General features: G+C 43.0%; 3 protein-coding genes across 3 annotated transcripts; all 3 read right to left on the bottom strand.

Annotated features, from left to right (window-relative positions):
* Window positions 1-12,317: 12,317 nt before the first annotated feature.
* On the bottom strand, window positions 12,318-15,132 carry LOC137649387 (uncharacterized). The gene is made up of 3 exons (XM_068382370.1): window positions 15,107-15,132; window positions 12,647-13,103; window positions 12,318-12,524 (listed from the first exon to the last, which is right to left on the bottom strand). Exons 1-3 carry the CDS (start codon window positions 15,130-15,132, stop codon window positions 12,318-12,320), a joined length of 690 nt encoding a protein of 229 aa, XP_068238471.1.
* A 2,411-nt stretch (window positions 15,133-17,543) lies between these two features.
* LOC137649386 (uncharacterized) lies at window positions 17,544-18,272 on the bottom strand. Its single transcript, XM_068382369.1, has one exon. The coding sequence runs from the start codon at window positions 18,270-18,272 to the stop codon at window positions 17,544-17,546; it is 729 nt and encodes a 242-aa protein (XP_068238470.1).
* A 1,268-nt stretch (window positions 18,273-19,540) lies between these two features.
* Window positions 19,541-20,269, bottom strand: LOC137649385 (uncharacterized). The gene has a single exon (XM_068382368.1). The coding sequence runs from the start codon at window positions 20,267-20,269 to the stop codon at window positions 19,541-19,543; it is 729 nt and encodes a 242-aa protein (XP_068238469.1).
* Window positions 20,270-21,164: the final 895 nt, after the last annotated feature.

Raw genomic sequence — 21,164 nt, 5'->3', positions numbered from 1 at the left:
AGTGCTCCTATCCTCCCCTGTTGAACTTTGTGTAACTGTTATAAGGAGACTTTCCCGGACTAAGTTCCCACTCAGAACGCAACCATTGAAAAATTCTCCACAATATTTACAAATAGTAACCAGAACGAGAACTGATAAAGCTAAGAAATCAGTGATAGATTATGCTCTAGTTAGGGAAGAAGACGAAGAAGGTATTAGTACCATGGTAATTGATGAAGAGGAAGTGATAACACCCTACAGGATATCAAAAGAGATGGTGTATTCTGATCACTGTGCGATCTTACTAGAAATGCTTTGGTTGATCTTAAACAAGAAAGAAAGAAAAATCAGATACAAAATAGTCTGGAACCATTTAAAAGTCCATAAAAGATAAGAAAGAACTAGTAAGGATTGCCAAAGAAAAAAAGGTGATATAAGATTAGAATATTCAAAATGGTAAGAAAAAGTGCAAGAAACAATAAGAAAATGTAGTAAAAAAGAAAAAAAAAAAAAAAAAAAAAAAAAAAAAAAAGACAAGTAGTCCAAATAATTATGGAAACTTAGAATAATCTTTAAAAAAAATCGGATTAATCTTGGAAAGGAAAACAATGAGTTAAAGAGAAGAATTAAAGTACAGGAGAGCCTCGTAGACTTATATATACGAGAAGAAAACTAAAAAGAGCAAGGCTTAAGAATAATCAAGGAAGTAGAAAAGATCAAAGCAAAAGGAGGAATGAACAGCACAGCCTTCTGGGAATTCAACGTAAGAAGAAAGTTGATAGAAAAAAAATACCAGCAACTGTACACCAATCAGAGGATAGGATGGAGAAATAATAGAGGAAGTTGGAGAAATAAAGACAGAATATGAGAAATTCTACAGATATTTATTTATGCTAGATAAGCCCCAGAGTGAAGAAGAGGTTTTTTTTTCAGAAGAAATCAACAACATGTTTAATGAATGGTTGTCAGAAAGGAACACTGAGATCCAGCAAAGAAGAAAAATTAACTTATCAAGAAGTAGAAGCCATCGTAAAAAACTGAAAGACTAGTACACAATGGACAGTCAAGGATATAACAATGCTATGATTAAAATGATGGGATAAGAAATAATAGAAAGTCTGTCGTTGATCCTAGCAGAAATAGACGAAAACACATATATCCCTAAAGAGTGAGAAGACATGTGGATTATCTCAATCCACAAGAGGGGAAATTAAATGGAATTATAAAATAAAATAGGCATATTTATCAAAAGCATAATTAGAAAGATATATGAGAAAATGAGGATGGAAAAATGTAGGAACGGATTCAAGGAAGAGGTGAGTAGATTTCAATGTGGAGGCATTGAAGGAAGGTCGACGGCTGATCATCTACTAACCCTGAATGCAGTAATCGACTATAATGCCTATTTGGGACGACCAACGTATGTATGGCTTTGTGATGCATACAAGTGCTTCGAGAAGCTAGACCTGAAGGATTGCATTAAAGAAATGGGAAAAATGATAGGATGGAAGGAAGCACTAATAGTTAAGAAATTGAATGAAAAAGGTAGAGCAGCCATCAACTGTACAGCAGGTACAACAGGAAACAGAGATTTAAGGAAATGTGAGACAAGGAACGATATATGGACCCAAGCTATGCAGTATCGCAACTGACAAAGTGAATAGCATTAGTAGGAAAAATATTACATTGACAAGGAATATTGAATTTGAATCACTGTTATTTGTAGATGATATAATGTTTCCCACAGGAAGGAAAGAAGGTATAGAATGTGCCATAAGTAATTGTCATATAGACCCAAGCTATGCAGTATCGCAACTGCCAAAGTGAATAGCATTAGTAGAAAAAATATCACATTGATAAGAAATATTGAAATAGAATCACTGGTATTTGTAGATGATATAATGTTTCCCACAGGAAGAAATGAAGGAATAGAATGTGCATAAGTAATTGTCACAGCTCTGAGACCTTAAAGAAGTTCACAATGAACACAAACCCTAAAAAATCGGACGTATTGATAATTAACAAAAGAAAGACTAAGAAAGAAGAGGAGATTAAAACAAAAGTGAAGAATGAGCCAGTAAGTTTAGTTAAAGAATATAAGTATCTGGGTGAATGGTACTGTGACGAGCCGAGAGATGGTTGTGACTCAAAGACAATGTGAAAGCAACTGAGTAAATTTATTATAGAACACTCTCCTTTATATACAAAAGATCAAAGCAACAAGAATTTCCATGTTTGAAAAACAGACACTGTTACAGAGGAGAATAGCAGACATGTTTAATCTGGTTCATTTTAGTGCGAGGGAAGAGCGAAGGTACAAGCCTAATATATACACAAAATGAACTATGTACGATCGTGTGACACACGGTTGGTACATGGCTCACCCCTAAAAATGACATACTGTACATGTTAAATAGGGCGCCCTCATCTAGAGAGGCGAACTGTAGGCGGGTCATCTGGCAGGAGATAAGCAGGTTTTAGACGATCAATGGAGACCCAGTCTTCTTTGCCACGAATGTTTAGTAGGAATGCTTTTGGACTGCGTCGGATCACAAGGAAAGGGCCCGTGTAAAGGGGCGTTAGCGGTGGCTTGCTAGTGTCGTTGCGCAGGAAGATGTGCGTTGCAGAGTGCAATTCAGTTGGTATGTGATGTTTCGCTGGGGGCTTGTATGTCTGGCGGCATGGAGTAAGTTTTCCCACGACGTGATGTATGCGCTGGAGATTGTCGGAGGAGGTTGTAGAAGGAAAAAATTCGGCAGGGACGACCAACGGATCGCCATACACCATTTCAGCTGCCGAGATGTTGAGGGCATCTTTAGGAGTGATCGTTAGTCCCAGGAGGACCCAGTTAAGCTGAGTTAACCAGTTGGAATCCTTGCAGCGGGACATCAAAGCTGCTTTGAGGGTGCGATGAAAACGTTCAACCATTCCATTAGCAGCGGGGTTGTAGGCCGTTGTGTGATGTAGGGTGATGCCCAGGAGATTCGCTAATGATGTCCAAAATTGAGAGGTGAAAGTGGTACCCCTGTCAGAATTAATATGCTCAGGGATACCAAATCTTGCAATCCATCCTGAGAGTAAGGCAGATGTACATGAGGCGGACGTTACAGTTTCCATGGGAATGGCTTCAGGCCAACGAGTGGAGAGGTCGATGACGGTAAACAGGTAACGATGTCCTTGTGATATGGGTAGGTGACCTAGAACGTCGACGTGAATGTGTGCGAAACGATGCTGAGGTTGAGGAAAGGTGCCCACTCCTGAATCCGTGTGTCGATGTACTTTGGAAGTTTGGCAAGAAGTATAGGCGCGGACCCAATCCTTAGCATCCTTAGAAATGCCGTGCCAAATGAACTTCGTCTTCAGCAGCTGTGCAGTAGAATGGCACGAAGGATGTGAAAGGCCGTGAATGAAATCAAACACCTGCCGGCGCATAGGAGCAGGGATCCAAGATCGCGGTCTACCAGTACTGACGTCACATAGGAGGGTGGTGTTGGAGTCTTTGAGGGGGAAGCCTTCCCAACGGAGGGATGTGCAGGATGTCCTACATGCTTGATACTCTGGATCCTGTCGTTGGGCTTCAATCCCAGTTGAACGGCAGCCAACGGGTTTCTTAACAGGACATCGGCAATGGGATTCATTTTCCCAGGGACGTATTGAAGGGTGCAATTGTATTCAGCCACGGCGGAGAGATGTCGGCGTTGCTGGGCGGACCAGGCGTCAGACTGTCGAGTGAAGGCGTGCACCAGAGGCATGTGGTCTGTGCGAATGACGAAGGGCGTACCTTCTAAGAAATGGCGAAAGTGACGGACAGCGAAGTGCACCGCCAGCAATTCGCGATCAAAGGTAGAATAACCCGATTCTGCCTTGGACAGTTTTCTGCTGAAGAAGGCCAATGGGCGGGGCGAGCCGTTGACCACCTGCTCGAGTACTGCACCAATAGCGACGTCGCTGGCATCGGTGGAGAGACGGAGAGGAGCATGTGGGATAGGAAAAGTGAGAGCAGCAGTGGTTGATAGGGCCTTCTTTGCATTGCAGAAGGTCGCTTCTTGAAGGGGACCCCACTTCAAGTCCTTTGGCTTGCCCTTGAGGGAGGCGTAGAGGGGAGCAAGAGTGGCGGCAATGGCTGGCAGAAAATGGAGATAATAGTTGATCATGTCCAAGAATTCCTGCAGAGCTTTGACGGTCGAGGGAGCGGGGAAGTCCTGAACGGCTGCTACCTTCTCAGGGAGGGGATGGACTCCTTCAGGAGTGATGAGGTGCCCTAAAAACGACACTTCGTTGGCGCCAAATGTACACTTGTCGTACCGGACTACAAAGCCGTTTTGTTGCAGGCGGTCGAGCACGATGCGCAGGTGACGGAGGTGTTCCTGTTTTGAGGAGGAGAACACAAGTATGTCGTCCACATAACATACACAGAAGGGGAGGTCCCCTAAGATGCCATCCATGAGACGTTGAAATGTGGCCCCAGCATTACGAAGGCCAAAACAGGAGTAATTGAAGGTGTATGTACCAAACGGAGTGGTGATGGCGATCTTGGGGATGTCTTCTGGGTTCATAGGCACCTGATAATACCCCTTCAGGAGGTCGAGCGTAGAGAAAACCTTCGCTTTGTGCAGGTAGGAGGTCACGTCGGCAATATTTGGGAGGGGGTAGTAATCCGGTTCTTTTTGCATGTTGAGGCGCCTGTAATCCCCGCACAGACGGAGGGAGCCGTCTTTCTTCAGAATGATGTGTAAGGGTGATGACCATGGGCTGGAGGCCTTTTGGCAAAAGCCCACTTCCTCCATTTCGGCGAACGTCTGTTTGGTGGCTGCCAATCGTTCCGGTGCCAGACGTCTGAATTTTGCGAAGACTGGGGTTGCCGTCGTCTCGATATGGTGATAAATACCGTGCTTGGCAGGAGCCGTGGGCGTTTGGCATAGTTCTGGACGGAAAACTTCCAGGTACGACGTCAGGGGGAGGGCGTAGGCATCCGTGGGTGCGCTGATGTGGAGAGTGAGGTTGGAGGGGGCGGGTTGAAGAGGTGTCGATAAGTACGAGTCTGCGTTGACCAATCGTCAGTGGGTGACATTGACCAGAAGGTAGAAATGAGAGAGGAAATCCGCACCGAGGATTGGCAATGTGACGTCAGCAACGAGAATATTCCAATTAAATTAACCGTTTACGAACGATAATGTGAGGTTCTCGTAACCGTAGGTGGGTATCGCAGATCCGTTGGCAGCTACCAAGCGGACATCGGCAGAAATAGACAGACTACATCGTGTCCTGAAGAGTTCCCCTGGAAAAAGAGAACGACAAGCAACCGTGTCTACCAAAAAATCGCACGCCCGTTCCTGCATCATGTAAAAAGAAAAGATTAGAAACACGGGAGGCCACCGCTATGAGCGATGGCCTACTTACACGTTTTTTGGCCACTGACAATCCTTGGCACATTTCTTCACGGTTGCCCCGAATCTGAAGTGGTAGTAGCAAAACAGCGGCGGATGGGAGGTAGTAAGTGGCTGTAGAAGTCGTTGCTTGGGGCGCAAGCGAGTGGTGGGTGGTGGGTGGCTTTGTCGCCGATTCGGCACGTCACGGGGTAGGCATGTATGTCCTATGACTTTTCACGTCAGGTTCGGTTGACGTTGAATAGGCCTCCTCTTCGTCAGGGGAGGAGGCGTTGATGGAGGTCTTGAAGTGGCTGTCCATAAGGGCGTTGGCTTTGGTCATCAAGTCCTTTATGGGTAAACTATCGACATCGGGTATGGCAGCGCGTATAGGTCTGGGTAAGCGGCGTATCCAAAGGGCACGAAGTAGGTTTACCTCACGAGGAGAGCCGTCTGCAGCAGTTTGCAGGCGAGTGATACTGGTCATTTCCCTGAGGGCAAGCGAAGCCCTTTGGTCCCCCAACGGTTGTTGCGAGAGCTGAAAAAGCTTTGCTGTACGGGCGGCTGGCGACGGCGAGTACTGCTGCAGAAGATATGTTTTGAGGGCGTCATACACTATTGGGGTGTCTCCTTGTTCACAAAGCCAGTCGGATATTTCCGGGAAGGTGTCCTCGGGAATCGCCGCGAGAACATAATCTGCTTTGGTGGTTGAGCGAGTCACGCCCTTGATGCAAAACTGGACTTCTGTGCGCTGAAACCAAGCAAACGCCTCTCCGCTGGTGAACGATGAAAGTTTCAATGGAGCAGCCGTAGCGCCAACTTCCGTAGAGTCTGCCATAGTACCAACGATGGAGGGGCGAGGTGGGGTGGAAGGCGGGAGGAGCGAGTCGACTTTCGGGGTCACTAATGTGACGAGCCGAGAGAAAGTTGTGACTCAAAGACAATGTGAAAGCAACTGAGTAAATTTATTATAGAACACTCTCCTTTATATACAAAAGCTCAAAGCAACAAGAATTTTCATGTTTGAAAAACAGACACTGTTACAGAGGAAAATAGCAGACATGTTTAATCTGGTTCATTTTAGTGCGAGGGAAGAGCGAAGGTACAAGCATAATATATACACAAAATGAATTATGTACGATTGTGTGACACACAGTTGGTACAGTACACATAGAAGGGAAACAAAGATTTGAGTATCAGTAAAAAAAAAAAAGGAAAAAAAGCCAGAGTCGCATATATGAGAAAAGTAAGAAAAATTATATTGGAAGTGAGAAAGAAAATATATGAAACAGTTGTAGTACCAACAATATTTGCCAACGTGGAGACCTGGTATGTAATAAGGGACAAAGATATGAAAGATCTGGAAAACCTTCAATATAGAATAATAAGGAATATGTATGTACAATCTGAAAGTACCCCATATTGGGGCATACTTGCAGAAACAGGAATATGGCCAGTGTCTTGTAGAATAGAATATAAAAGAATTAATGGTCTGCTATAATATCATAAACTCAGATAAAAAAAAAGATCAATAAGAGAGATAATTGAGGATCAATTGAGGAACCCTTATGAATAGTGCTGGAGTAAGAGCATAGAAGTAATCTGTAATAAATATGGGATGAAAGTTGACGAAATAAGTTGATTGAAAAGGACCCCGAAAAAAAGAAATCTAGAAATGAATTATGGAAAAAATATAGAAGAAACTGTCGAAAAAAAAGAATGAGAAAAAACTAAGAATTATAGAAGGAAATGGCTCACAGTCTTATATCAGAGAAATTAATCTGGATAAGGCAATTTGTGTGACCTGTGCTAAAGGAAACCATACTCTCAGCATAAGGAAAAGGTAAGCAAAAATAAAATACATGGTACAAGAAGTTAGGAAGTATGGAGACAGTAACAGAGTAGGAGAATTAGCATTGCTAGTAAGAATAGAGATCTATGAGACAGTGGTAGTACCTACAATGTTTGCAAGTATTAATACATAGGGTGTAATAAAAGAAAAAGAAATGAAAGAACTAAAGAGTATACTGCACAAAACTATGAAAGGAATGTTTGAACAGGTTGCTACCCCACCATGAGAGGCACTCGACCCCCGAAGAGAGGTAAGGGGGAACGCAGTCAGCAAATTAGGTGTTGGCAGTGTGGAGGAAAGGGGCACCGACGAGTGAAGTGCCCCACCCAAGGATATCCCCGCTGTTAAACTTGTCAGGCCTACGGTCATCTGTCTTGAGAATGCGCAGCAAAAAATGCTCATGACGGACGGGCTGTGGCACATGTACACCTCCCCCTGCCCAACATCCGAGGAAAATGAAACAGAGGAAGAGGGAGACGAGGGAGTTCAATGGCCCCCCACATGACGTCACAAGCAGTAGCCGAGGGAGAGGTGACGTCGGACGTGACAGAGCAGGCACTGGGAACTCCATCGGTACCCCGAACCTCACCCCGCAGCACTAGGGAGCAGCGGCATTTTAGCTGAGGTCATTGGCCCGTGCCCCATATCTCGTAAGGGCCGTCTAGGAATGTTAGCAGTTAGGATTGACCTGCCAGATAAATCCATTCAAGCGCTGATCGACACAGGAGCCAGCGTTTCACTGATTGAAAAAAGATTCTCCTCAAACCCACTACAGTCGGCGGCATCCATCACTCTTAACACACCAGGAGGAAATAAGCTACACATAAACCATACAACATTCGTCAACTTTAAGGTGGGGTCTGTGAAGTTTACACATGATTTTTTTGTCTTGCCCACCTTGGGAATTTCAGGAATTGAGGCTATTTTAGGAATTGATTTTATCTGTAATAATCAAATATGCATTTTGGGGGAAAAAGATACAATAACAGTAAAAGCAGGAGGGTACATTTTGCCGATAGAAAGTCATGAGGGGGTAATTGCGTGTGTGGGCTTGGAGAGACATGTAAGTAAAGTAACAGCTGTACCTGAGAGAGAAGTGTTGTCTCCCCAGACAATTACGGGCATATCAGTGACCCGTGTCGCCCTCTTGCGGAAGGAACCAAGGTCGTTGTTAAACCTCATGACAATTGGGCCCATATGATATTAGAGGGCTTGACAGAAATTAAAGATAACAGAGCTGATATAACAATAGTTAATTTGTCAAAAAAAAGAGTTGTGTTAGAAAGTGATTCTGTGTGTGAATTAGAGTTATGTGAAATTGCTTACAATGGGATGTTGGAAGCCACAACTCCAGCCCGCATAGACGAACACACTCAGAATTTGACTATGCAAGCGCGAAAACTATGTGCGTCAGAATATCAACCTGTAGTTAGTGACATTGTCAATAATTATTCCGATGTAATTGCAATTGGAGATGAGCCACCCGGTAGGATTGATCGATTTCCCTTTAGCATTGAAACTGGGCAGGCTGAGCCAGTCAGATCAAGGCCTTATAAGGTACCCATTCATTTCCAGGTTGAGATAGAAAGGGAAATTAATAAATTAAGGGAACAAGGGATAATCGAGGAGAGCGAATCCCCCTGGGCTTCTCCAATTGTAGCTGTTAGGAAAAAGGATGGCTCGGTAAGATTGTGTGTTGATTATAGGAAGTTGAAAGCAGTCACTAAGGATAATGCATTTCCATTGCCCTCGATCGAAGAATTACTTGTGAAAGTACGGGATAGTAAATATGTTGATTTAAAATCTGGATACTATCAAATACCTATTCAGGAGGACAGTAAATGTAAAATGGCATTTATAGCTAATGATCAACTATTTCAGTTTAATTTTCTTCCTTTGGGTGTTAAAAATGCTCCAAGTCATTTCTCTAGAGTAATGATGGCAGTTTTGTCTCTCTTAATTGGCCATAAAGTTCTTGTTTATTGTAATATTCCTGCTTTAATTCTATTTTAGTTATTCTCTGTAAAGATGCATGCAGAAAAAGGAAATGAAAAGACGAGTTCTTGAAAAGAAATGTATTCTCTAGTACACAGAGGCAGACACTGAGTCACTGACTGACTTGATTTTAAATTCAACTGCCCAATGGCTGGAGTCATGACGTAATGAAAACGTCACTACAATAACAGAAAATGGAATTGATCATAAGTTAAGATCAACTAAAGTAATATATAACAATTGCTCCTCTCTAAATGAAAACAAAATAAGCCGATATCATAATAGAAAAATAACCTTGGTAATCATCTACAATAACACACCATAACATCTCTAGTATTCATCATAACCATAATGTATCACAGGTTTTCTATTTCTAGTTGAGCGTCTGATAGGAGTAACATCTGTTACAGGAATATCATCAGAAACCCCAATAGCTGGTACACTTATGTTATTGTGAGGCGAAACATTGGAAGGGGACTCAACAGAAACATAAGGTTGTACTACTTGTTGCTGAGAAGGTAATTTATCATAGGATGATACACAACTGGACTCATTACTGATACTGTTCTTTGGTTCTGAACCTATAATTGACAATAGTTGATTACAGTGTCGTTTCCATATGACATCTAATTCCTGAACATGAACATTATACACATTTACACCTAGTTTCTGAACAATTTCACCTTGAAACCATTTTGGACCATCTCTCAAGTTAAGTGCCAGAACTTTATCACCTACCTCAAATTTAGTAATTTGTTTGAATTCACAAGATGGTTTATTAGCAGTGTATTTAGGGTTTATTTTATCTTTGACCGATACAAAATTTCTATTATTCAGGGACACTGATGGGGGAATGTTAGTAACAGAATGTGGAACAGTACGATAATGGAATAAAACTTGAGCCAAGCGTGTTTTGAATGATTCACCACTTTGGTATTTCTTAAGAAATTCTTTTACAACCCTTACCCCCCTCTCTGCTTGACCATTACTTGGTGGTGAATAAGGAGGAGGAGTTATATGGATAATACCATTGTTCTCCAGAAACTGTTCAAATTCACTTTTGGTGAAACATGAAGCATTATCTGATAGGAGTGTGTCACACAACCCATTACGTGAAAACACCAAACGCAAAGCGTCAATTGTTTCATTTGCACTCGTACTATGCACTATTTTCACTTCCATATACTTACTAAGCGCATCTACAACAATAAGACATGTATGAGATTCATAGAAAAAAATGGTCTATATGAACATGAGACCATGGCCTTGGTGGAGTAGGCCATATTACATGTTGATTTTTACTTGGTCTTGCTTGAACAGACTGACACAACTCACAATTTTTAACCAGCCTTTCAACATCATGATCAATGTTAGGGTACCAGATAAGAGAGCGCACTAAAGCCTTCATATTACATATTCCTGGATGGCCTACATGAAATTTCTCTAATACTATTTGCCGTACAGAATGAGGAATTAAAACACGATTCTGATACAAAAGGCAGCCTTTCATAATGGACATACCCTTCAGAACGTTCTTATATGCCAACAACTTAGACTTAGCATTGATAGGAACTCCGTATTTTAGACAATGTTTCAATTCAGATAAATTTTTATCCTTATCTGTCTCCTTCTGAATTTCAACACAGGTTATATTCATATCTGACAGGGAATTCACAGTAAAGATTAGTTCATATGGCTCACAATCATGACCATATTCAGGTAGAGGCAGTCTACTTAAACAATCACTGTTAACATTATCTGAGCCTTTTGAATATTCAAAACAATAATTAAACTGAGATAGTCTTAAATACCAACGCTGTAACCTAGCAGAACATGTGAAAAGTACGCCTGCTGTATGGGAGAACAATTTACGCAAAGGTTGTTGATCATTCCTAATGATGAATTTTGAACCAAGAAGCAATTCTCTGAATTTTTCACACCCAAACACTACAGACAATGCTTCTCTTTCAAGATTTGAGTAATTACGTTCCGCATTGCTCAGAGTACGTGAGGCAAATATTACAGGCAGCCACTGAGAGTGCATATCTTTACGTTGCATCAGTACAGCAGCAATTCCATATCCTGAACTGTTTGTTTCCAACAAGGTTTCATAACCTGGATTAAACAATTGCAGAGCCCTATGAGATGTGAACAATAACCTAACAGTATCAAAGCACTTCTGTTGTTCTTGATTCCATACAAATCTTGCATTTTTATGCAATAATCTATACAATGGAGCAAACTCGTCAGTGAATTTAGGAATAAACCGTTTATAATAGTTACACAGTCCCAAGAATGCTTGCAATTGCTTTAAATCTTTGGGCGCAGGGGCATCAACGATGGAACGAACTTTTCCAGGGTCAGTATGCACCCCCTTATTATTGAATATATGCCCTAAATAATGCACCTCCTTTGTAAAAAAAAGGAACATTTATTGTTATTAACTTTGATACCAGCATCCTGAAGAGTTTTTAATACTTTCCTCAAGGTAACAATATGCTCATCAACAATAGGAGACAAAATAAGTAGATCATCCTGGTAAATAATCAAATTATTAATGTCATTCAGTAACTGCAACATAAATGACTGGAATATACCGGGACTAGCCCGTAAGCCAAATGGGAAGTAATTGTATCGATACAACCCTTCACAAGTGTTAATTGTTGTATATTTCTTAGATTCTTCATCTAATGGCAACTGTAAAAATGCATGTGACAAATCAGTTTTAGAGAAAACTGTTGCAGAGCCTACTTGTGCAATGACCTCGTCAATAGAGGGTATTGGAGTCTGTACTGGATCAAGGAATTTATTGACTGTAACTGAAAAATCCCCACATATTCGAATGTGATTCTCATTCTTCATGACATTAACTGTGGGTGAAGCCCAATCACTGGAATATACCTTAGATATCTTACCACTAGCAATTAACCTGTCAAGTTTTTCTTCTACCTTACTTCGTAAACGCAATGGAACAGGTCGAGCTCTTGCAAAAATTGGCCTTGCATCAGGCATGACATTTAAGGAGACAGTATGTTTGACGTCAGATTGAAATTCATCACGTAAATATGTTTTGAATTCAGACAATATCTATCTTTTGACATAAATCCCTACCCAACAAATTAACATTACTGGAATTTACAATTAAGAATTTGTTTCAACATTTTGTGACCATAAGTCACATTTACATAAGCTTCACCACATAAATTTATAGCATTTTCACTGTATTCACGAACACGGTGTTTTGTTGGAGAAATAACAACACGGGCTCTGGCTGCATCACTTTGACATATTGTAGACACATGACTTCCACTATCAATTTCAAAATCGACTTTCTGATTGTTAATAAAACAGCTCAACATATATGGTGAATCAGACATAGGCACAGTGGAGTTTATTCTAAAAAAGAATTTACCCTTCGCTGAGAACATTCACAGCTGTCTTCTATGACACTAACATCATCATCCATCTGGTCACAGCGTGCCATCCCCTTATGCTGCGTTGCCACATCTCCCTGGGTCGTTGCTGCATCCCTCGGAGTTGCTTCAGAGATTGCATGCAATGACTTTGCAGTGGATTTGCAACACCTAGCAAGGTGACCTGTTTTCTGGCATTTCATGCATTTCAGTTTCATGGCAAAACAATCATTAGCAAAATGATTTGCTTGCTGACCACACCTTATGCAAATATATGAAGTAGGTACCTTTTTAATACCTTTAGCGCTATGTTCAGTAACTTTATAGCTTGTGTGATGATTGCATTCTGGCTTTATATCCTGAGCATCAGCGGAAAATGTTGCCAGTAGTTTCGCCTTCTCAGCACACTCGATTAATGACTTGCTTTCACAGTCTTGTAACAAACCACTCAGAATGCTGGCAGACCTTAAGCCACTCACAAATGCATCTCGCAGAGACCTGTCCCGACAGCAATCTTTATAATTGCAATTTGAGCACAAGTCATTTAATGCACGTGCATAGTTTTCAATAGATTCATCCGGAAGTTGTTTCCTATTCAGGAATTATACCTGTCGTGAATTTTTCTCCGACTTATTACAATTAATATTCTAGGCCCGATGTTGTGGGCCGATAACAAGACCTTGAAGAGGTTAGCCTCCCAAAACTGTCCAGGATTCAATAAAATATGAATACACTTTACAAATTTATTACAAAAATAACTATTTAACAAGGAAATTACACTAAAACATTTGAACTAATTGATAAATGAAACCATCTCCTTTAGGGGTCTGTAACATGTGCCCGTGGGGCACTAGGTCCACGTCGGACTAAAATAAGAACTAAATACACTCAATTTCAATATAATACCTTGGTAGAACACCTACCAAGGTTCTCTGACGTATTTTGGTAAATAAATCTAATCCCCAATCACTGGGATCACAAAGTTACAGACAGATATAAATTACACTTCGTACTCAGAAAAACACTAGGGGGAACCAACCTGGTTTCACGCGGTTTGCAGCGGAGACAGAGAGAGTAACAATTAGATGAACTTACTTGTTTGGGGGAGATAGGCAGAGAGGACGACCGTAGCTCTGGGCAGCTCCGAAGAAAACTTCGATCTCCCGCGATAACTAAAGTGTCCTTGGGAGAGGGGAGGGAAGTCTTACGTTATTTATTCATAAGGGGTCTGATAAAGCTTCTTTATCGACCACAAGACGGAGAAACTGTTAAAGTCTTACTTCAGATCGAAGGGTGAGCTTAATGCTTCGGCTGAAGGCCATAATTTGCTGTAATCCACCAAACTAGAGAGTCCTTGGCTCTAAACATATACATTGATATTCTTATCGTGGTGCAACAATACGAGATGAATTTTGTGATTCGTAAATAACAAATACTTAGTTTCTCTGACACCCGCTCCTTCCCCAACAGGTGGTTAAATTTTATGCCCCAATACCGTCACGTATTGGACCATAGTCATTAGCAGCAACGCCCGCAAGATCTTCCAATCTTAGCTCAATTTAACGTAATGTTTGTGGAGTTAAATGGCGGGACTTTTGAATGATCAGTTCGAAACTCCCGACATCCTCCACACCCGAAATAAAGGGGCGGTGAAACGTCGGTCAATTAGGCAAGACTGGACTCGGGGGAGGAGTAACCACTCCAAGACTCCGTTAGGCTCGTTGCGTAGCGCTCCACAACGACTCTAACAGAGTATACACAATGTACATCAACAGCAATATTACCCCGGGGCAATCAACTCTTACAGGTGTACACAAGAATGGTAATAAAAAAAATGTACCCAGACATATAATACATACATGAACTATTCAAATAGAAAGGCAAGTAGGCAATGGGCCTACAACGTTCAATAAGCAATGTATATATACACAAGAATAGCAATAAAAAATGTACCCAGACATATGATACATACATGAACTATTCAAATAGAAAGGCAAGTAGGCAATGGGCCTACAACGATCAATAAGCAATGTATATATACACAAGAATGGCAATAAAAAATGTACCCAGACATATAATACATACAACAATCCAATCATAAGGCAATCTGCCCTTAATCATATCAATGGAATCACCCTTCCCACACTGCCACACCTTGGCAATTACTTTAGGGGGAACAAGAGGGAGGGGCCTGGTTCTGTACAACGCTCGGTTGGTAAGTACGAGAGACCATCCTGTCCCCGTTCTCCACACCCGACGCACTTCCAACCTCTGTGGATTCATTCGCACCTACATTCACTTCTTTCCACCCTCCCTACCTACCGGAAGGGGCACTCCCTTTTTCACTCACTGTTTGCAGCTATGCGTTATATATCCTCACTCCAAACTAAGCGTTCTATCAGCTCTCAGTGCTTCGCAGCGGCCCTTCTCAATGGGCGTGCGGAACGTCCTCGTGCGTCCGTCGTCTCGGATCCGGTTTCACTTTCACTTGCCTCACTTACCGCATTGTTATCACTATTAGCGTCATTATCCAAGGTCTCTGTGGCTGGTTATCAAGATGTCGTAGCCTGAGCCATCTCCTGGTTTTCCCCAGACGTCTCAACGATCCCTGGAATTCCTGCTGGCAAACTGTACGCACCCTCTTCTCCGTCATCGTCGTCGTCTTCTACAACACCATCATCAGAGGGGGCAATTTCCAGGGGAACCAGGTGGCTAACAGCTTGCAGGGACTCGACATCCTTGAATAACACCTTGGCTGAACGCACGACTCCGTCGTCGTCAGGATATGTCTCCACGACACGTCCAAGGGGCCATGTAGCTCTTTTTTTATTTTCTTGCTTGTCCAGCACGACGTCTCCGGGGTGCAGCTTGGAAGGTTCCCCAGATCGACAGTCGTGTCGGGCTCTCAGGGCACTCAAATACTCCTTTCTCCACCTCTCTCGGAAGGCCTTCAAAGAGTCTGTCAGTTTTATGTAACTGTCACGAAGCCTCCGGGAGGTGAAGGTCGCATTGAGGTGGTCGTCTGGCAAGATCGGTGCCATGAGGTGGACTGGGTGTCCTCTCAGCAAATGGGAGGGGGTGAAGACCTCATCCTCGCACTTGTCGCTGCTGTACATTAGAGGCCTGTTATTTACCACCGCCTCTGCTTCCTTCACAAGGGTTAATTCGTGGGCGTCTGGCAGGTACTTCTTCCCGAGGGCTATCTGGAGGGTACGTTTCGTCACTACGATCAGGCGCTTGAAGAACCCACCTTTCCAAGGTCCACGGGGCATCTGAAAGCGCCAATCTATGCCAGTTCTCCTCAGGAACTGCTGGACTTCATCCTCTTCATAGAGTCCCTGAAGGAGGTTGCTGGCAGTCTTGAACGTTTGATGATTATCAGATGTGATGAACGATGGAGCACCATGGGTAGCACAAAATCGTCTTAGGGCTAAGACGAATTCTTCCGCTTCCAAGGAGGGGCAGAAATCGAGGTACACGGCCCTGCTAGTCATGCATGTCACGATCAGTATTTAGCCTGGCCGCGTTTCCGTCTGTATGGCCGTGTGTGGTCCACTCCGACTGCTGTAAAGGGCTTCGTTAGGGTGATCCTTTCCTTCGGTAGGGGGGGTGGTGGTGGCTGTCTCAACAGGGGCTGGAAGGCTAGCACGCATTCCGGACACTGTCACACGGTCCGCTTCACAATGGAACGTAGGCCCGCCGCCCAGCATTTCTGTCGAAAGATACCCATTAGTGTATTCACACCACAATGTAAGTGCAAATGGTGTAAATATCTTAGATAAGCCCTAACTAAGTGCCCTTTTGGCTGGCAAGAGAATTAAACGTTTAATTTCCTCTATTTGGGACACTCGTCCCCTAGTGCAAATTAATTTATCATCTAACACTAGATTTAATTGTCTGACAAAATTAGTAACTTCACGAGGGGGTCTGACTCCGCCCTCCAAGTAAGCATAGATTGTAGTCAAATAATGTTTTTGCTCTAGTTGGACAACAATACTGAACGGATGCTGTTTTAATCTGGTAAACCTTTGGATTACCCTAGTAACTCTCAACAAGAATTGGAACTCTACTTCCCTCTGTAGAATTTCCCATATCTCTCCTGGTGGGACAGGTCTTATTTCCTCCCTCATTTCTTGTACCGCCGCCACTATGGGGTTTTCATGGGTGGGATCGTCCTCCTCGTACGGAACAGGCTCTCCCGTGGTCCTCAAGAAGTCTGGACCATTTTGCCAAAGAGGGTTATTTAGCAGTTGTTGCGTCGTTGCTCCTCTGGACAGGACATCAGCAGGATTCTGTTTGCTTGGGACATGGTTTAAACTGAATCGGCAAACCTGATGAAGAAAAACAATCTCCGCCACTCGGTTAGATATAAATATGTTCTTGTAGTCCTTGGCATAGGGAGATGCTACCCATGCCAACGTGACCTTGCTGTCGGTCCACATGACTATCTCTTGTGGCTCTATCAGCTCTTTGAGTGTCCTAGCTAATCTGCAGCCTAACAACAATGCTAATAGTTCTAGCTTGGGAATTGTCAACTTGTTCATCCCCCTTGGAGTGATCCTCATTGCAATTGTCCCTAGTATATGCTACTGCACCGCATGCCTTACTGCTGGCATCGGTGAATACATGGAGCTCTAAACCTTTCTTACCTACCGTTCTTGGAAATGTGATGTCACTCACCGCTTTCAATTCACTCAAGAACTCATTCGCTTCTCTAGCTTTCTCTCTCTTTAACACATCATCCCAACCCACGTTATCCTCCCATAGTTGTTGGAGGAAAAGTTTTCCTCTTACAAATAATGGGCTTATCAAATCTAGAGGATCGTAAATGGAAACCAACATGGAGAGTACCCTACGCTTCGTAGGTACCCATCCCTCCCCCAATTCACTGATTCTCTTACTTTCTTTCACACACAATCTGTCGACGTCCCGGGCCCATCACAGCCCAAGCACGTTCACATTCACCGGCTCACTCCACTGCTTTTCACTATCAAAGGCTAAGTGATTGGACGCCCACCCTTCTAAAGGCATACCAGCCCCTTTTAAGATCTTATTGACAGACTCATGCTCCTGCCTCATGCTCTCTAGATCCTCGAAAGTACCAAGATAATTATCTACGTAAAAGGACTTCGCCAAATCTGGCCTACCATCCCTTTTGAAATGACAATTTAAAACTTGTTGCAACAAAAATGGACTCGCCGTGATGCCGAACACCATGACTCTAAAGGCGAAGGTGAGCGCTCGACCTGCTACCTCGCACCAAAGAAATCGTGTGCATTTGGCATCACGAGGATCTAACAAGACACGGTGGAAGGCCTTGCTGATGTCGGCTAGCATGGCATATTTGTTCAACCTGAACCTTATGAGCAAATGATATGCTAATTCTACCAGATTGGGGCCATGTAAGAGGCATTCATTCAACGATTTATGACCCTTGGATTTTGCCGAGGCATTGAACACGATTCTGAGGGGGGTCATGCGGCTATCTTTCTTAATTTCAAAATGCGGCATATAATACCCTTCAACCTTAGGTTCCTTCACTACTGATATAAAGCCTGCTTCAAGATATTTATTTATCACTCCCTGATATTGATCAAAATATTCCCTGTCCTTCCTGAACTTAGTTTGCAACGATTCTAACTGCGCTATAGCGTTTCGATAGATCATATCTGGCCTAGCATCCGACCCGAATGGTAGGCTAACCTGATATCCCTCAGGTTTCTTCACAACACTTTGCGACACCTTTCGCATGGCTTCCGCCTCGCGAACAGTATATTGCTCTGATGGGGCGTTGCCAACACGGTCCAAACGCCACCACTCATCTACGTCAAACTGGTATGGTTCACTCGCAATTTTACATACTCTGAGCGTTTTCACCTGTTCGATCCTTTTCCCTTCCAATAGCCACTGCGGCACTTTCCCATATGGCGACATACCATTATGGGTCAGGAAAAGATTTATCCCATCAACCTTCTCGATGCCTATGATGAAGTAGCTAAAATAATCAGCCCCTACTAAAATGTGGACATTTTTCAGCACATCGGACTTGTTCTCTGGATCGGCTAATGTGACTCCCTTACTCAACAGATGCTGTCTGACTTGTACATAACCAGCTTTATGTATTGGGACGTCAACGTTTTCTTATGCCACCAGCTTCATTCGTACTGTTCTTTTTCCCATCTCTACCCTACAGCTTACGACATCATATTGTCCGCTTATTTCTGCGGAGCCAAACGGAACTATGTTCAATGCTACCCTTCCTACCACCGGTAGGCCTAATTGTCTCGCGGTTTTCGCAGATATGAAGCTCTTTTGGCTTCCTGAATCGAGGAATAAGCGGACTCGCTTGCTACCTTGTTTATGATTGACTTCGGCCATAGCCGTTGGCAAGATGGTACATGGAAGGTCCACGTCGGACGTCTGTGCAATCTTTACACTTTTGCACTGTTTGGATTCCACTTTATCTTTAGATGGGCGGGGGGCAGTTTCGTGCTGTCGAGGTGTCGCATTTACTACGGGGCGGGACGTTGTAGACGGACTACTACTATTACTTGGAACTGATTGCGGTTGTCTTCCCGCATTATAATTATCACAAATGGCTGTGTGGTGGTTAGCATTACAATTTTTACAAGAGTTTGGGATGGGACATTTATCACTTCGATGACCAGACTTGGTGTAATTGAAACAGAGGCCCCTTTTTAGCAAAATGCGACGTCTGGCAGCCACGTCAGTTACTTGGCAGCATCCGTGAGGCGGGTGCCGTTCGTTACAAAAGGGACAAGAATTATTGTGGACGGGTTTTGACTTCGCTCTTACACTGATGTCTACTCTGTCAGGTTCAAGTTTATCTCCTTGTTGCAAGGCATCGTCCTCGAGCATTCTGATAATGAAATCTATCGCGCCAAAGAACTCATCTAATGTATAGTCACACTTTCTTAGATGCTCGACAACTTTTGATTAATGAGGCTCATGACCATACCATGGCCTATATCATTACTACTTTGCCTCTTGATTTGCTCAATTATAATCGTTAATTCGAAACGGAACCTTTTCAGCTCTACAGGATCTAATGAGGGTAAAAAGACATTAGCCAACTTTCTGTGCAAAATTACGTGTGCCTGATGGACATTACCATACTGTTTATCTAAAAGATCCAACGCTATTTTATAGTTCGCGGCGGTTACACTTAGGGATTTTACGATCCTAAGCGGCTCCCTGCCTAAGGTCCCCAACAGATATGTGAATTTAGATACATCATCTAAATCTGCTCTTCGATCTACATGTATCGTAAAGAGCTCTCGATATGAAGCATATTCCTGCACTTCCCCTTCAAACGTGGGGAGAGGCAGCGGCTTCAATCTGGGGAGGGAAACATTCCCCGTTGGAGCGACTTTCACTCTGTAAATGCGATTATATAGAAGGGTAGAAGCTCGCGTAGCTTCTCCCAACGTGTGCCTGATTCGGGCTTCTAAACTAGGTTCTAGTTTAACATATTGATTCTTATACAGCTCTCTTAGCTGTCTTACCTCCTCTTGCAATTCCGTGACCAGATTCTGGTACACTGATTCAGAGTAGGTTTCAACTAATGCACGTTGTGTTTCCCTCAGTAAGTCGACTATGAGGCCCATCGACGCCTCAATGTGTACGATCGTGGCCACCGCCATTTTGACTAACTTTACTCTATTTTAGCGGGGGTTTGGCAAACTAGAAAGAAAGAGAATTATATTTACGTTAAGAAGATGGGGGCACAAAAAACTAGAGGCACACGCGGTCGATCACACATCGGGACGCTGAGGACTTTAATTGTTACGTCTCTCCCTCTCTCTCCTGATCAGCCTCATCAAACGGTTGAGGAAAGCATTGCGAATCATTTGATCGAAGTGGTCTCCGTCCCTTAACCTGCCCTCGCGGTAGGCTCTTGAATTCATCGGCAGGTGTCTCACACCGTACCGATGCCTCTTTGAACAATACTTGGAGACTCTCGCATTAAAGTTCTTTACCTTGCTTATGTGCTCGGTCGGATTGACAGCGAACCTATTGTCAGGTAGGTAAGCCCTAACATCGGCGTCACAAATAGCAATAATTTCTGTAATGTTCCTCAACCGTTCAACCAGGACCCTTAAGTTATCCCACACGGTTTTGGGGTGGTCGGTTGCCAGGTCGTTCCCTCCCAGGTACAAGACAATCAGATCATACCTCTTCTACCAATATTGCAAATTTCTACCTCGTTACCTGAACATTGCGGCAGATTCGGGGGGAGCTGGCTATGTCCTATCAGGGCTACCCTAAAGGTCATACTTTACTGATTTCCTTTCTAGCTCTGGAAGGCACTTGTTATCCGGTTCGAAGGACCAAATATAATGAATGTTTCTCCGACTTATTACATTTATGATTCTAGGCCCGATGTTGTGGGCCGATAACAAGACCTTGAAGAGGTTAGCCTCCCAAAACTGTCCAGGATTCAATAAAATATGAATACACTTTACAAATTTATTACAAAAATAACTATTTAACAAGGAAATAACACTAAAACATTTGAACTAATTGATAAATGAAACT

This window comes from Palaemon carinicauda, chromosome 11, assembly GCF_036898095.1.
Source record: "Palaemon carinicauda isolate YSFRI2023 chromosome 11, ASM3689809v2, whole genome shotgun sequence".
In the NCBI taxonomy this organism is placed as follows: Eukaryota; Metazoa; Arthropoda; class Malacostraca; order Decapoda; family Palaemonidae; genus Palaemon; species Palaemon carinicauda.
Note: the sequence above shows the minus strand (reverse complement) of the source record. Positions and strands in the feature narration are given on the sequence as shown.

What these genes read in the sequence shown, in the direction of transcription:
- LOC137649387 (XM_068382370.1), bottom strand. Translation starts at nt 15,132, where the DNA reads ATGACGCTAATAGTGATAACAATGCG. An exon ending in CTAATAGTGATAACAATGCG is followed by an intron (nt 13,104 to 15,106) that starts GTAAGTGAGGCA and finishes CTGTCGGGACAG; the next exon opens with GTCTCTGCGAGATGCATTTG. An exon ending in GTGACCAGATGGATGATGAT is followed by an intron (nt 12,525 to 12,646) that starts GTTAGTGTCATA and finishes ATTAACAATCAG; the next exon opens with AAAGTCGATTTTGAAATTGA.
- LOC137649386 (XM_068382369.1), bottom strand. Translation starts at nt 18,272, where the DNA reads ATGATCTATCGAAACGCTATAGCGCAGTTAGAATCGTTGCAAACTAAG.
- LOC137649385 (XM_068382368.1), bottom strand. Translation starts at nt 20,269, where the DNA reads ATGGCGGTGGCCACGATCGTACACATTGAGGCGTCGATGGGCCTCATA.